Source organism: Crocodylus siamensis, chromosome 4 (assembly GCF_052110815.1).
Source record: "Crocodylus siamensis isolate JL-2025a chromosome 4, ASM5211081v1, whole genome shotgun sequence".
Lineage (NCBI taxonomy): Eukaryota > Metazoa > Chordata > Crocodylia > Crocodylidae > Crocodylus > Crocodylus siamensis.
The window spans coordinates 158,559,122-158,575,915 of NC_143398.1; the positions used below are offsets into that span (position 1 = coordinate 158,559,122).

Consider the following 16,794-nt stretch of genomic DNA (forward strand, 5'->3'; position numbering starts at 1 on the left):
TATAGTGTTAAAAATATTCTGCCCTGCTGTGGACTTTCTGCACTCTTTGCAACAGAAGATTTGCTCTAGTATTTTTCTGTAGTCAAAAAATGAGTGAAAACTAAGAGCTGGCATTTTCCAAGGGTGCCTTGTGTGTATGAAGGGCTGCCATGAAGGGCTGCCTTGATTCTAAAAAGGTTGAGAACTACTGGTCTAGGCCCAGATAATCTGTCTATAAAATGGAGATAATATTTTATGCCTCCCATCTTTCTTTGTCTTTCCCATTTAGACTATAAATGCTTTGAAGCAGAGACTATCCCTTACTCTGTGCAGAGTCCAGAACAACAAAGTTCTTTGGTGCCACCAGGGATCAAAAAGTGGAGACTCAAGGACACAGGGTGGGCAAGTGTCTGTCACAAGGTAGGATGGAGCAATTATTCAAGGGAGTATTAAGAGAAGGAAAGATGCTTGAACTGAAAACTCTGACAGTACAGTCCTGTCTACCCAGTTTTGAAGAAAGAAAATATTTTCATTATTAGTGTTTATTTGTATTGTGGTGGACACTGAAGCCTTTGTCATGAGCCAGAACTTCATGGTGCCAGACACTGTATAAATACAGAACGGAAGATCAGTCTCTGCCCCAAGGAGCTTACAGTCTAAGCAGAGATTCCCCCAGGAGAAGCCCTCTTTTACAGCACCCTGAATAATAACTAGTTATGTCTGCCATTCCTTTGGGGCTTTTTTCATTACCCTACAATGGAACAGGTGCAAAGCAGATCTCTGCAGCTGAATCAAAAAGCATAGTATACAAAGCCATTCCCCCCTGCCCCTTACTGCTCCTTCTCTTCTTCTCAAGGTTGCTCTGGATTCTTCTTGTAAAAAATCTCCTTAAAAAATGAAATGTTGAAGCTGGATATCCCTCCACTGTCTCTGCCTCCCGCCCTCTTTCAAATCATTCTCCAAGGAGGGTGCCTCAAGTCTTCATCTAATCCATTTGCTAGCAAATAAGGGCTATGTCTCCTGGCTGCAGGGGGGTGGGGGGCGGATGGGGGAGGGAGGGAGGAGGTATAAGTGAAGGGCTGGAAAGTGGAGGCTGCTATAGGGAATCCTGCGGCTAGTGTCTGATGGCTGTGTCTGCCCCAGAATTAACAGGCTTTATTCCCTGGTTGCATGGAGACTCCCTCTCTCTCTCTCTCTCTCTTTCTCTTTCCAGGTGGAGTTTTCATTCCCCTAAAGGATGGATATCATTCTCCGGCAAAGAAAAATCCACACCTCTTTCTCTCTCTCTCTCTCTCTCTCTCATACTCACACACGCGCACGCATACACACACACATACACTCACACACAGAGGGAGAGTCTTTCAGTGCACTCCCAGCATCTGAGCTCCTGCTTCTTTCCCGCCTGGATGTGTGACTTTCCCTGCAATTTCTTTCTGTTACAGCTCTTAACCTGGAGAATTTTTTTCTTTATTATTATTGCTCCTTTTCCCTTGCACATGTAGCTGTGCCTGGCAGCTCTCTCAGCTCCCAACTTCATGCTGTGTGCTAGAATAGAGAGCTGTTTCCAAAGACCAGAATCACCCAGCCCTCCTTCTGCTTCCATTCAAAGAGACACAGAAGCCAAGGGAGGGGAAAGGGCTGTGATGCCTATTACCTATGAAGAAATCAGCTGGTGCCTTTCTCTGTCTGGTCTTCCTCCCTCTTCAGTTCCAGGACTTTGAGCAGCTACAGCCAGTAGCTGCAGGGAGATGCAGCTGACTAAAGGTGAGCCAATGTTACTTGCTACTGAGAATGCAATAAATTAAGCTAAGGCATGAGGGTGACAGTTGCCTCAGACAGGTTGAAGCCAAGAATGAGTAAGAGAGAAAGCAAGAGGGGAAACATTGCATTGGCCCAAGGAACAGACCAAGGGTCAAATTCTGCTCTGAGTCACACAGATACAAATTTAGAGTGACTTCACTAACTTTCCATGCCCACTGAAGTACTTGGTTCTGGGATTTATGGGTGAGTAATAATGGAAGCTTATATTTAACAGCATCATTTGAAAGATAAGAGCACAGAACTTGGTAGAGACCTGTCAGGCTGTTGTGGCTATTCCTACATGGCTTTGAAAATGAGAGGAGAAAGTGGGGGCGGGGGGGGGCACATTTGGAAATCGAGGCGGGGGGGGGAAGAAACCAGAAAAATAAGTCTGTGACAGACTGAGAAAGAAGAAGTAGAATGTATCAAGCTCATATGAGCTGTACTCTTAACTCTCTTTTCGGTCTCTGTTTTGAAATCCAATGAAAGATCAAACCCCAGAACATATATAAGGGGGGGCAGTTTAGTATTGTGGCCTCTATATCTAGAATTGAGGCAGTACGTGTTGGAGGATCTGCTTTCTCTTCGTTGCAAGAAGAGGACCAATGGGGATTCTCCTATCTCCCTAACTTTGTCAATAAATTGTCAGGATTTCCCTTTTTTCAGAACTCCAGTGTTGAATCCAGAGCAGATCTGGCTCCCCCTTCTGGTCCTGGGAACAAAATGTGATATCTTTTTCCCTCGAAACAGAGGGCTCAGAAGGTGGGAAATAGTAAGGATTAGAAGGTCATTTCCTTATTAAAATTTGTTTGAAAGGTTTTACTGCCAAGAAACCCCCACATCAGACACCTCCTATTCCTTATTATAGCATCCAAACTAGTGTTCATCACCTCCCTAGACAAGTGCATGATCCCCATCCCAAAGATTTTACAGTCCGTCTCTCAGTGTCTGAAACATGAATGGTGTCCTCAGGCTGGTAAATGCTCTCAGCTGTATATTCCATGCCTGTTACCCTTTCCCCATCCTGCACCTTGCCCTGCCATCCCATCATTGTGTTTTTGATCTAAATTTAGATGGCACCAGGGGAGCTTTGATTTTCTTTTCAGTGTACCACGCTCCTCTATGGCACTCCATTAGTGCTGGTCATCATAGCAAAGAGTGGAACATGCCCATTTCCTTTCTCTCTCTATTAGTGGGATTATTTTTTGGCAAAGATCTGTTTGTGTTAAGAGAAAGTTGGGAGACAACCAGCTTCTGTAGCCCATCTCAGGGAATTCAGGAGCAAGCATATGCACATGCGCAACTGCACACACACCATGTACACACCCCCCTTATCTTTTCTGGTCTGCAAGGTGATTTCCATTGAACATTATTGGGTCCCTGCAAAAAAGACCTTCTCCTTTATGGAGGACAGAAGAATGGTAGGACCCTACATATGTATAATTTTGAATATGTTAAATGTCCTTCCTTTCTCAGAAAATGAAGGATTAATGCAAAAGAAATGCAGCCATCATGCTTTTTGCCTATTCTCACTGCTTGCTTCTTTTAGCTTTATCTGAATACACTGGATAGGCTGGGCATTTTAGGAATAATTCACTACCATACCTCCCTGCTGTAAAGTTCTGCTGCTGGGTGTGCAGTAACATGCTTTGCAAACGGCTGAAATACATTTCTTGTTTGGTCTTCTTGCTCTGAATTGTTGTGGGTAGCAGAAGATAAGGGACTTCTCATCCGCATCGGACAGTTAGCATTTGGGATAATGTTTACCCTCTCTTTTCTCCCATTTACTTCCCATTTCCCAGTGAAAATATCCCTCTAGGTGACATTTCTCTCTCCAGCCAGAGGAGGCCGAATGTCAGTGCTGCCTGAGTGACACCGAACGTTTCTCTCCCAAGAATATTGAAGGATAAGAGCCCATGTTGGAGAGGAAGGATGGTACAATAGTTCAGGGAATAGTTTAGGACTTGGGAGACCTTGGTAGAAGCCTCTGCTATGCTATGTGACCATGGAAAAATCACTTAGCTTCTCTGAGCCTCAGTTCCCCATTTAATCGATGGAATATTTATGCTTCTATACTTACCAGAGGTATTTTGAGGCTTGGTCCACTAACTTTTGGGAGGTACTCAGGTGGACTATAGCCATAGAGGAACTAAAGAATGAACACATTCTAGATCCAAACTCATGTATGCTGCTTGCAAGACCCCAGCAGTAATTGTACTCAGGTTGGCTCAGTAGGAGGTAATACACTAAGGAACTAATTTGTAACATGCCATCAGGATACTGGTGTTGGAGCCTCCTTCTGTGAGAGCTGCCATTTTACTGAGGACACTGCGCCACAGCTTGAGACAGCCTCTGGGAACACTCAGATCCAACCAAGTGTGTGACCAGGGGATACCTATAAACCTGCAGAATTCAGAGTCCTAAGAAAAGCTAGAAGCTCAGAACTAAGGGGGGTGGTGATGGAGTGGAAGATATCTAAGCATGGCTGGTTAATTATTAATTACGGTGCATCCCTTAGGGATAAAGGAATGAAAACTGGAGATGAAGTTTTAATTGTTCAGACCTTTAAACTGCAAACACAACAGTGGGAACTGATGGGCAGGTGAATGCCAGGATGAACGTTGCACTTGGGGATCCTTTGGGATTAAGGGTGCTGAATTATATGTAGATGATAGCATTTCATAGGAGTCTAGTGCTGGACTGAAAGCCCCGCAGAGGCTCTGTCTACAGAACAGCCAAAGAAAGGCAGGGCAGAGATTCTGCAAAGCATTCACATGCCATCTCCTTTCTTCACTGGGGGAGGCATTTTTGCAGGGAAGGGAATGAAGTGCACTCAGCTGTTTGTTCCAAGGCCTTTTTCCCCTGAGACTGCCAGTAATGGCATGGTGGATTTTACAACAGGGCCTTGCAAAAAGTCTTGCCTAACGGGAACTGAACTTGAAAGGCCAAGCAGGATTTGCCTAGACTTTGGAGCAGACATCCAGTCATTACCAAGCTTGGCTGGAATTGAACCAGTGAAATTCTCTAGACTCCCTTTCAGTCCTCCAAGTGATCTGGCACCTCTGTAAGAAAATGATAACAGCAGAGTGTTTAGACAGATGCTGTATTTTTAGGAAAAGAGCCAGACTGTGATTAGCTTTCCATGGGTGTACCAGGGGGATATGGGTGTGAGAGCAGGGCCTTCCGCCTTGTGCAATGGTTCATCTACCATTAAGGCTGGGAAAAGTGGGCATTATGCAAGGTGCATGGCAATGCTGATCTTACTAGCTGGAGGGGAAGGGAGATGGCTAGCAGCAGAGGTGTCTCTTTTCAGGGATCAGTGTGCATTCCCCATCATACACCTCTTTCCCCTACCTAATCAATCAGCTAGACTTCCTCAAAGATGTCTAACTGAGATTTAGCTCTTCAATAGCACCTGGCCAGTACAAGAGGAGTAAAATAGTCCTTTCTAGATTCCAGTGGCACAGGGTCACTTTTCAACCATAATGTTGCTGCTATTGGAACAAATCTCCTGTTGGATATGTTTCTGGGTCTGTCATTTTCTTCTAGCTTGGAAGCTTGGGCCATGTTATAATGCATGTGCTCCCTCAGAAAAACCCTGGGGAAAGGAAACCACTTCTGGGAACAGGTTGAAGATACCAGGGGCCTCTGTGAAAGGCTCCATAAATTGCCAGACTGGCTTACAGTAATGCAGTCCATACCAGAATAAGCCCTTTGCCTAGAACCATGGCCCAGTTCTCACCCACTATTTTAACTCAGTGGTTACGTGGATGCCCTTTTGTCCGTTCCCTTAATCATGGGATGAATCAGGAGACAGCTTCCGGCCCTTGTTGGATTGTTCTTGGTGTTATCAGTCCAAAGTTGTTGTCAGGCTAATAAAAACACAAGGATTTTTTTTTCTGTGTAGCATGGAGGCTGGCGTTGTCAGAGGGGTAATGTACTCCTAGATTTCACTGAATGACCCTTATCTTGTGCAGCCACTCTGGAAACATATTACAAGCTCTACTTGAATGAATTTCCTTTCTCTGTTTTTGTTTCTCCTCTGCTGACGTTCTTCCCCTCTGGAATATAAAGAGCTGGATGGAGAATGTGCTTACAGCAGGTTGCAAGGGTGACCCAAACTTTGTGATACATTGGGATGAATTAGCAACCAGGTAGCCACCCCTGGGCTAAACCTGCAGTACTGGAGTCAATGGGATTTTGGGCACTGACTGTCAGCTAGTGTCCCAATAGAAAACAAGTGTGTCCACTGACATATTTGCTTATGCTTGCATCTTCCTCGAGAGATAAATGGGAATTGCTTGTTTGTGCTTGTTAGCAATAAAAACCTAGCACAGACTAGTGGCAAACTCTCCCAGCAGGGTGCCAGCTCTGTAGATATGCTTGTACTCTCAAATCATTGAATCACCGGCTTAAAGATGTGTCCTCAACAACTTTAAGAACTCTGCATTTTATTCCTCTCAATGTTTTTATTAAGAGCATATTTGTCTCAAAACAGGATTTCTCTACTGCAGTTGCTCCTTGTTCCCCACCTGCGGTCCCAAGGTGAACTCTACGGCTCACTGAAGTCAATGACAAAGTCCCCATTGCTTTCATAGAGGCCAGGATGTTATCCTCAGGCTTGGCTCATACCAAGCCTTTAACAATGGCTTCATAGAATCAAAGTTTCATACATTTTTGTAGCACAGGCAGTTTGTCGAGAAAAGGTGTCTATTCTTCTATGCAGATATGGAGTGAAAGTCTTGCCATTACTTTCAGTGGAAGCACTGAAGAGTTCTTTGTGCATAGGTATAGTACAACCACAAGGAGCACAGGGAAAGCTGTAAACTGACACCTGTGCCTTACATGCAGGAGCCAAGGACCCAGGAGGGGGCATGCCAGGGCATTAGAGCTCATATCATCAACACAATGAAAATGTGAGGCCAAGTACCTGTCTTCTTGTTGAAACTAGAACATTTGCTAGAAACAGAGTGGAATGCTGACCTTCCTGGAAAGCAAATGGTCCTGGCTCTTTTAAACTGCTTCGCTGTCCTCAGGGTGGTTAGTCCGTCATCACCAATTTCCTAACAATTGAACCAGAGATCTAACTTTGTCTAGTGGCTACAACATAGGATTCAGAGGGCAAACAAACCTTGGCTTCTAGTCTCAGCCTTGTTTGTTTTTCTGGGACAGGGACTGTCTTTTTTTTAGTTTGCTTGTACAGTGCAGATGATTATAGATTCCCTGTCCATGTTGGGGATGTCCAGGCAGCATGGTAATACAACTGAGTAAAATAGCAAGATCTTGGACAAGGCTTTTCTTCACCAACCATCCCCGTTTGTGAATTTCTTTGGGATCTAGACAGGCAAGGTGTCAAGTGGTGGTGTTAGTTGGGTGAAATGCTTGGGAATGGTAACCACAGAGCTTGGTTTGAACTGTCATTGCCCTGCACTATATTCAAGGGCTGCTTTTTTGATGACTGGAGTGATGACACAGCTCAAGCCTCAAGGCAAAATCTCCACATTAGAAACCATCATCCAGCGGTGGCGTAGTGGAAATGGGAGTTCAGTTTCTGCAGTGAGATCACTGGGAAAAAGGAAGAGCCTTAGAACACTACAAGATATGTACATGTCCTTGGTGGTATTAGATGGTTTTTCCCAAGAGGTGTGGGTTCAAGAGTTAATGTCCAGCCAATAAAACTAGAAGAAGACCCCAGATCTTCTGGCTCTTTTGCCCCCTCCCCACTCCCACCTTTGTCTCTCTGATGAACTTGTTTGACCTTTTTCCCCTTGTTTTCTCTTACTCAGATGCGATGAATCCAGTAGCCAGCTCCAAGGCTACCTGACAGAGGTCAATGGCTGCTGAGCAAGGGGCTGCATGATTATGCAGATAGATCAACATGCCTCTAGCAGACTGGTTTCTCCGCCACTCAGTTACTATGTGGGTGCTCCTCCAGAGCTTTGTTCTGATTGCTTTTTGCTTCCATTCAGCTACCACTTTCCCAAAGGGTTGCTACCATGCAGAAGAAAATGGCTATAAAACCATTCGCTGTAGCAACGCTCAGCTGGTGGAGATCCCTAAAGACATCCCCAATGACACCAGAAAGCTCTTCCTGGACTTCAATCACATCACTTTCCTCCCCCATGATGCCTTTCGGAACTTGCCATTCTTGCTGGAATTGGATCTGTCCCACAATGCCATTACCAGGATGGAGATTGGGGCTTTCAGGGGCCTCCTGGAGAACTTGCATTCCTTGGACTTGTCCTCAAACAAGCTGGTGTCAGTCAACAAGGACGTCTTTAGCAACCTGAAGGCCAAGGTCAATCTCTCCAGCAACCCTTGGCTGTGTGACTGTAAGCTCCAGGAACTGATTGGGAAAGTAGACCTGATGGCTGGCTCCTCAGGGGGCATTGTATGTGATTCCTCTGCCCAGGAGGAGCATGTTGGCAAACCATTCCTGCAGCTGATCACAGATATGGACTTCTGCAGTGTTTACAAAAGGACCACAGACATAGCCATGCTGGTCACCATGTTCGGCTGGTTCGCCATGGTGATCTCATACTTGGTGTACTATGTCCGGCAGAACCAGGAAGATGCCCGACGTCACCTTGAGTACTTAAAGTCCTTGCCTAGTAAGCAGAGGAAGTCAGAAGAGTCTTCCACCATCAGCACAGTGGTGTGACTAACTAAACTGTCCCTCTTTGCCACATCCCACCAAACTGAGGTACCCAGATGAATCCATGGACAGACTGCCACTGCATTTAATGGGCTTTCTCTCAGCTCCAGGGACATGCAGTGTTATTAAACATAATCAACAACAATAACAATAATAATAATAATAATTTTTTTATCTCTGGAAAATAACAGATGGCTTCAGGAGACCCAGCCTAGCCCATGCCTGCTCAAAACAAAATGGGAGCAAAAGTGGCTTGTTTTTTTTTTTCCAGGATTTTGCAGGACAAGAGCCAAAATGGCTCCAATACTGAACAATTAGCAAGTAACAAGTGGATACAGGAGGGATTTGAGCATCTGTTTATTGTGCTGATTTACAGAGGGAAAACAAAAGAAACATGGAGTGTTCTCCTCAAACATTCAGTAATTACTCGAACTAGTCCCCTTTCAGCTGTTAAACTTCATTTAAAAAGTGTTTTATTTACTTTACAGAAATCTATCAGGGCATTTTTAGAAAATCAATGTTTCAGCTACTCTCTGGCTTCTTCCTTTGCTGTCAGCAAGGGATGTTTCCAGCAACCCTGGGAAAACCCTGTGATATTGCAGAATACTTGAAAATTGGAGAATAGTATTTTAGCTGAACTGTACACTCCTCTTGGCTTTGAGGAATGCTGTGTATCAGGTTTAAGGCAGATCTCAATTGCAGGGGAGTGGTATGGGCTAATCTCCATCAGGGTCATGAATTCAAACTGTACTTAAACATTGTTTCCTTTTTCCTTCTAAGAGCCAGTAAGTTCAATGGGAGCAGAGTTTGTTCAGCTTCTCCAAAGCTTTGGCCTTAGGAGAGATGCAAAGAAGAAAGGGATTCTGTTCTTCGAGATGGCTGAGTCTGTTAGGATAAAATAAAAACCTTTCCCTACCCCTAAAATGCTCCCCCTCCCCTTCACCCTAACCTTTCTTGTAGAAGCAAAGCAGAAATGAACTCTTCAGTGTTCTGGAATGTTTATTATACTTTCACCGACTGGAACTAGATATTGTCAAAATGCCATGTGAAAAGCCATTCTCACAGCTAGCTTAGCCATAGCAGCCACACTGAAAATTGCCCAAGGGAACTTGCCTCATGAGATTTTTCCCCTGTCTGCAGGCCAGAAGAGTCCCATTTTGAGGCTTGGATGCAGTCATGGGCAGGAGATGCACACAGCAGGTACAGGTACTTGATTAAACCCTGTCCTGGTGTGTGATTTGGCACATGCAGTGAGAGAGGGAATGCCTGATGGTATATGAGCATCTCTTTTTTTTAAGAGATACCAGACCTGAAAAATGTAGGTATGGGTGCCAGACCTGAAAAATGAATAGATTGAGCTTGAAATCTTACCCCCTACCACGTCCCCTCCATCCCAATTGTAATGTTGTGCGGTGATTAAAACTGTAGGGTTTGGGAGAGGGCTTTCTGTGGTTCAACCCTTTACAAGTCAGCCTGCCTCATAGCAAGCCATTCTCCCGGCTCCTTACACATAATCTGTGGCTTTTACTTCCCCAGTGGCTATTGGTTATGGCCAAAAGACCTTGCATTGAACTGGGGGTATTCCTCACCATCCTGCACTTAATGGCCACCAGAAGAAAGGACTTTGGTCATCGTGTTTACCTTAGGACTCACAAGTTTGTCGACCTATCACTGTGACAACACGTTGGGAGAAGGACAGATGCAGTGTGTTAAAATAGGAAGCCACGTTAAGTTCTCTCTCTGCCCCCTGCTGGCTAGTGGTCTCAAGCTCTCCTAACTCAAGAAAAAAACCAACAGCTCTTCTCTGCATTTTCAGTATTGGGCTACAATATTCTCTCCTTGTGTGTTGAGAAACAATGCTATAACATTTTGTGATTAAAGAGGGTCCTGAACCATGATGTTTTAGAGCTCAATTGGCCTGTCTCCCGGGCTTAGGTTATGTGTATATGCACATTTGGATCAGAAGTTTTGATTTGGCCTTTGATGGGAGGAGGAGAGGGGAGGGTGTCAGCTGCTAAGTTTGAATCCAGATTCAGCTGGTCTTTAAAGAAAAGAAGGTCATGCAGAACAAAAATCTTAAAAGTAACAGCTGGACCTATTGCTGGTCCAAGGGGAAAAAGCCATACAGCTGTTTTGCATGGTTCATCCATCTTACACAAACTGAAGATAAATTGCCATAATGCAACAAAGGCATGGAATACAGCTCCTTGAAGTAAGGCTTTGCCCTGATTTCAGTAGACTCTAAATCTAGCCCCATATCTCCCCGCCCCACTTATGTAGTTCTGAAAGCAACCTGACAGTATATTAGACCCTTTTATTGCTATTATAACTACTATTAGAGATAGGCTTTCTGCTGCAAAATCTGGATTCAGACCCTAATTAATTAATTTTTGCAACATTTGGGATGTTTAGATATGGGGCCTTGGTTCAGATCCTTCTTTATTTTTTCAATCACCTGTTGAGATCAAATATCCAGAACTGTCAACAACAATCTTTGAATATTGGGAGAGCATGAGATGGCAAATCTTCAAATGATGTGGAAGAGATTTAGAGGCAGGAAGCAACAGAAGGTCACTTGGTGCTCCTGAGCAGAGCTGATATCCCACGCACAAATGGCCTCCAAGCTCAGATACAGTCAGAGCTGCTCAGATATATTTAGAAGTGCCTGCTTTCCAAACCTTTCCAGGTTTCCTGCACCACGCACAAACATCTTTTGATACTGTCTGAAGGCACTCGTGTGCTTCTCCTGGGCTGCACATTGACGGCAATGACCATTGAACAAATTATTCCTTTTTAGATCGATGCTTTGTCCTGCATGGAAGTGTGAACGTGGCTGATTAAATGAAATAGATTGTTCATGTGACAAATGAGAACTAAACATGAATGAACTGCATATTCTACCCCTTCCCCTCACCATATCCACACGCACATGCACACACACACGCACTCCACATTCCCCTCATGTCTATGCTCTGTTACAAAATCCCAGACGAATTCTCATCTGCTGGGTTGCCTGGTTTAAAACACTGAGGTCAGGGCATCCTTGCCAAGTGGGAGAATGTCTTGATAACATCTGACCAAATGATGTGTTGTGTTTAAATAGGCCTTTTACATTCTTACTTTATATGACAATAAAGTTGACTTTTACTTTGGAGTTGGTGTCCCTTGTGTGAAAAGGGTGAAATTTGCATAGCAAATGTTTCTTCACAACCCTGAGCCCAGGATTGATGCCAAGACATTTTGATAAACTGGATGCAGGGCATGGTACAGGGATTATCCCTGAAGAAGAGTACCCACCCCACAAAGGATGTCCTACCTCAGAAGGAAGGTTTTGAGCTGATGCTATCTCCAGGCAGCCCGTGGTTTGATCCTGACTACGTTCCTTATTTAGCAGAGAAAGAAATAGGAGGAGCCAATGGCTGACAGTAAGAGGCAGACAAATTCAAATGAGAAAAAAAGCACACATTTTAATCAGTTAAGGTAATTCATTTTGGAACAAACAGCCAAGGGGAGTAGCAGCAAGATATCATGAAGTTAAACATGACATAGAGGAAGTACCTGTCAGTGTTTCAGGAGGCGGTTGTATGATTTCTACATGGCAGGTCACTATTTCATTGTCAGTGGTAGACTTCAGGGAAGGTATTTCCCCATCGTTTCCTAACTCTAGGCCAAACACATGGTCAAAGGCAGTCTTTGTATCTGCTTCAGTGGGTTTGGACCTGGCCCTGATTGTGCAAGTTTGGGGGCTGACTGATACTATATAAGGCAAAATACTAAACTAGGCAGACAGCGGCATTCTCAGTCACTGCCAGGGTTTTAGGGCTTGAGGCCCAACTTCAGAAGATCCCTCCATGTTTAACATGCCCTTCTTTTGTGCATCCTATTTAAAATTGGCAGCCGTAGCCCTGACTAGGATATAAGGAAGCTGCTAGCTTGGTATTGTCAGAGCAGCCACCCATCCTACACAGCATTCTTTTCATTAGCTGCTAAATGGAGACATTTTGCTACTTGTCTCAAAAACCAGGCCAAAAAAGTACTGGCATACACATGCTAAATATTAAAACAGAGTGTTGAAAAAGCCAGAACAATAGAGCAGCAGGAAGGAAACAGAAGAGGAAGTGGCCCTAAATAAGAACAAGCATATGAAGTGTAAGAGAAGGCTTGTTATGAGGGTTTTGTGGAGGAACAATGTGCATGAGAAAGTGTGTGCAAGATGGCCAGCTAGCAGATTCACAAAGCTGGTCACCACTGGTTTGAACCAGTTAGAGCTTGTTTTGTATTGACCTTGTGACCTCAAGTGGAAAAACCCAAGGCGAGTGGAAATTTCCCAAACATATGTGCGCATATACGCCTATGTATGCCTATATTTGCATATGTATGACCTGTTGGTATAAAAGGTGCTACCGAACTCAGTTCGGGGGAGCTCTTTGTCTGCTGGGCACTGAGTGACCCCTCTGCAGAGAAATAAATCATCTTGCCGACACTCCCTCGTTCTCTGCCTAATTGATTGCAGCTAGGAATGAGCCCAGCAAAAGGGACGAGATCAGTGCTCTTCGGCATATGAGCACACCCTTCGGTGTATGGGTGCTATGCACTAACTGATCAGATTTCCCCTACAGAAGGCACTGTATGTTTTCCAAGCCTGAGTTCATAGTCGTGGTCCATGTGAAGGAGTCTGACTATGTATATAGGCACTACATGTCTGTGTCTCCTGGTGCCTAATGTCCACATGCTGGCTTTATTTGTATGCAGATTGATGGTGTGGGTCTCGATGCAAAGGCTTCTTTGTTGGCCTTTTTTGTGTCTCCACATGTCTGCATGAATTATAGTTCTCTGTTCATTAATCCACCAGAGTGAGGAGGCATATTGTCTGCTTTGCTTCACTTTGCATCTTCATGAATATACTGCTTTGTGCAGGAGGTCAGACTTGATGGAATTTTCTGACTTTAAAATCTATGACTTGGTGTTGGCGCTGGGGCTGTGCATGGAGCCAAGTGCTTCTGTGTGAGCAGAGAGAGAGACTATCTCAGGCAGCCAGTCCGGAGCAAAGGGCAGAAAGTGATAGTGATGGTTTCAGAGCCTCCCTTGCAAAACACTGTCTCTACACATTGATGGCTTCACACATCTGTCACCTTCCAAACACGCCATTGCTAGCAATACAATTTTAATATCAGAAGCAGGGCTATGGAATGGTTCTCATGACTCAAATATCCCTATAGTTTATGCTAGGGGAGCACATTTACCTTTTCCAAGAACACTAGCTACCCTCCTCTTTGGGAATGTCGCTTGGTATTCTGCTTTCTATTAAGAGGATGAAGCTGTTTTAGAAAGAAGATACCCTGATCCCACCAAGTCACAGAGGTGTAACCCTACCTTAGCTTTGAATTAATGAACACATAGCAGCTAGGTTTCTGTAAATAGGAGATGGAGCCCAGGTTCAGAACAATTCAGATCACTGAGAAGCATGAAATTGGATATGCAGGTCTTGTAAAGGCAGCAGGTGGGGCAGAGGGGGAAGTTTTTGCTTTAATCCAGCAATGAGCCATCACATCTACAGCATTTGTTAAATTTCTCCTGACTGTATTTGGCCATTAAGTGCCTTGAGCAAATCAATTGTATACTGTGGAGGTGGAGGGGAAGGCAAGGTCATAGCAGGAGGCAATCTCCCTTGTGTTAGCACTGCCCAGTGGTGAACTTACTTAGTTCTTTGTTTTGGTGCCCTAACAATTATCATAGCAATGTTGTTATTCATGAACAACTGCTAGGCTAGAGGGCAAGGGAACTGGGATCCTTTCTTTTTTTAATGGGACTGGAATGTGTCAAATTGTATAAGACCTCAGAATTGAGTTCAGACTGGGACCACTCTCTCTGAAGCTACTCTGTCTACACATTTCTGCCCTGATCTCATAGTCTGAGCTAGCTGAGCATGTCTCTGTTACATTTCTCTCTCTGCCTTGTACCCATTCAGCATTTTTTCTGCAGTGATCATCACTAATGACAGCATGTAAGCAGTTCCCCTTTAAGATGGGTGCTGATGAATACTTCCTGCCCTTGAACTCAGCTGTAAGTTTATACCCATCCATGTTCCCCTTTCAGAAATGAGGGTGGTGACACTCATCATTGGTTCCTCTGTGCATACAGCTTTAGCCCTGGTATATGTTCATAAGCATTAACCATAAATCCAAAAAACTATTTTGCAAAATCCTTTGGAAATCAATAGAAACCAGATACCTTAGCATCTTTGCAACTCCCACTAGAACCCCATCTGAACCTTCAGACACCTGAAGATCTTTAAAAATTTGGCTCAGAGAGCTTGATTGAACCATATAGTTGTACAACATCACTGCCTTCATCCAGGGCTGCAGGGAAGTTCGTTGGCTGCAGGACAGTTGCATCATGTAAGGGAAATACTGTTTCCGATACTTTGCATGATTACAAGTCTGGTAATTCTGTCTGCCCTGCAGGAGCTCCAGGGAGGGGATTTTGCAGAAGAATCTGCAGAGGAATGAGCCATGACAAGAGATAGTCATAGATCTGTGTTCTTATAGTTCAACTTTTCCACTGACTGCTTAAAATAGAACTGTAAGAAACCTGAAGATACTCTTTATTCCTAACCAGTTTTAAAGGCAGAAGTACAGCTGGAAAGAGCAGTAGTGTAACTGCGGGGGGAATGACCAGGGTAGCAGCCCCAGGCACTGACTTTATGGGGGTGGAAAAATAGCTTCTGCCACTGCAGCTGGCAGCTGGCTGCACCACAGATGGCAGCTTGCCACATGGCTGCAGCCAGAAGCACAGCCCCGTGTACCAGGGCTACCTAGGGTGCAGAGCTGCCCTGCTATGCCTCTGTGGAAGAGACCTGTTGGGTGTGTCTACACATGCATTTAAGCGTGCCTAAATTTAATGTGCATTATCTTAATGCGCATTAACCAGGGTTTAGGCAGGTGTCTACATGTGCAGGCATTAAAGCACATTAACGCTGTATGTGGACTGCCTTGGGATTAAAGTTAATTCCAAGCCAGTTCACACACAGCATTAATGCACTTTAATGTATCTGCATGTTCATTAATATGCTTTAACTATTTGCGCCTAAATTTGATACATGCATTTTTAGGTATCAAATTTAGGTGTGAATAGCCTAAATTCGCCCTTTATAAAGTGCACTAAGGGCATGCACATGTAGACACGTGCCCTAATGCACCTTAAATTTAGGCTAATGTGCCTTGAAGCATCTCATGTAGACATGCCCATTAAGTCTCTCTTAGTTCAGACTGGGCATATCTACACGAGATGCTTTATTGTACAGCAGGCGAAATTGCTCTGCAGTAAAGCATCATCATCTACACGTGTGTGGCAATTAGTGTGCAGTAGATTAATTTAGTTCACTGCTGATTTGTCCCATCAGATACAAGTGGTATTTGACAGCACAGTAAATTACTGTCTCTTTCATAGAGCAAACTGACTCAACCAACTGGTAGAGTTTCAGCCTGCAAGATGCTGCAGGGAGTAGGACGCCAGGGGTGCCATATGCACGTGTGCATGCACACACATGCACGTGGCCAGGAATACTGGTCCAAGCAGTGGTGGAGAGCAGCTCTCCCAGCTACCTGCAGGTAAGTCTATGAGGTGGGGATGGGCAGGGAAGCAGGCTGAGGCCCCCGTGGTGAGGGAGGGAATAGGGCAGGGGCTGGGTTTGGGTGCTCTGCCCAGCCAAGGTGGTATATAGGGCCCGGTCCAGGTAAGCCGGAGGGGAGCGGGGGGCAGAACCATGCACAGCTTGTCCAGAGAACGGAGCCAGGGTCAGCTCCTTGCCACTGCATGCACCCCTAGGCAGGAGGTCATAGGAGGCACATGCCCCCCAGATTTTTGTATGGGGGGGGAGATGTGGGCTGCCCATTGTGGGTTCAGGGCTCCCCGCCATGCTTCCCTGCCCCTGGGAGCCCTGTGCCACCATGGCAAGGCAGCGCCTGCTCATCTGGCAGCAGTGGAGGTGGCAGTGCAACGTTGTGCCCCTTGCTGTTGCTGGGCAGGCAGGGGCTGTTTCCCCATGGTGGTATAGGGCTCCCAGGGGGAGGCAGCAGGGCAGGGAGTCCTGAGCCTGCAATGGGCACCCTGCACCTGCCCCTGGCCTCCCCCTCCCCCCCCATGGGCTTGGTTTGGCTTAATTTGGCTTGGCTCCAGCCATGTGGGGCAGGGTGAAGAGGGAGCATCATCTTAGAGTCTAGCTTCTTAGCACCCCCCCAGCAAAAATAAAAGTTGATACCTATGCTGCATACCGCTGCTTAGAAAACCAGCTCATCCCCTCCTGTTTGAAAGCTGGCAGATTTGACTGATTTTAAAGTGACTTTGCTAAAAAGAACCCT

General features: G+C 45.1%; 1 protein-coding gene across 1 annotated transcript; it reads left to right on the plus strand.

The window, feature by feature from the left end:
* The first annotated feature begins 1,102 nt into the window (after positions 1–1,102).
* On the plus strand, positions 1,103–11,586 carry LRRC3C (leucine rich repeat containing 3C). Its single transcript, XM_090041200.1, has 2 exons — positions 1,103–1,743; positions 7,566–11,586. The coding sequence occupies exon 2, from the start codon at positions 7,658–7,660 to the stop codon at positions 8,438–8,440; it is 783 nt and encodes a 260-aa protein (XP_089897326.1). The 5' UTR covers positions 1,103–1,743; positions 7,566–7,657; the 3' UTR covers positions 8,441–11,586.
* The last annotated feature ends 5,208 nt before the right edge of the window (positions 11,587–16,794 follow it).

Bases quoted from the DNA above. Each gene is read 5' to 3' on its own strand.
- LRRC3C (XM_090041200.1), top strand. From the start codon at position 7,658: ATGCCTCTAGCAGACTGGTTTCTCCGCCACTCAGTTACTATGTGGGTG.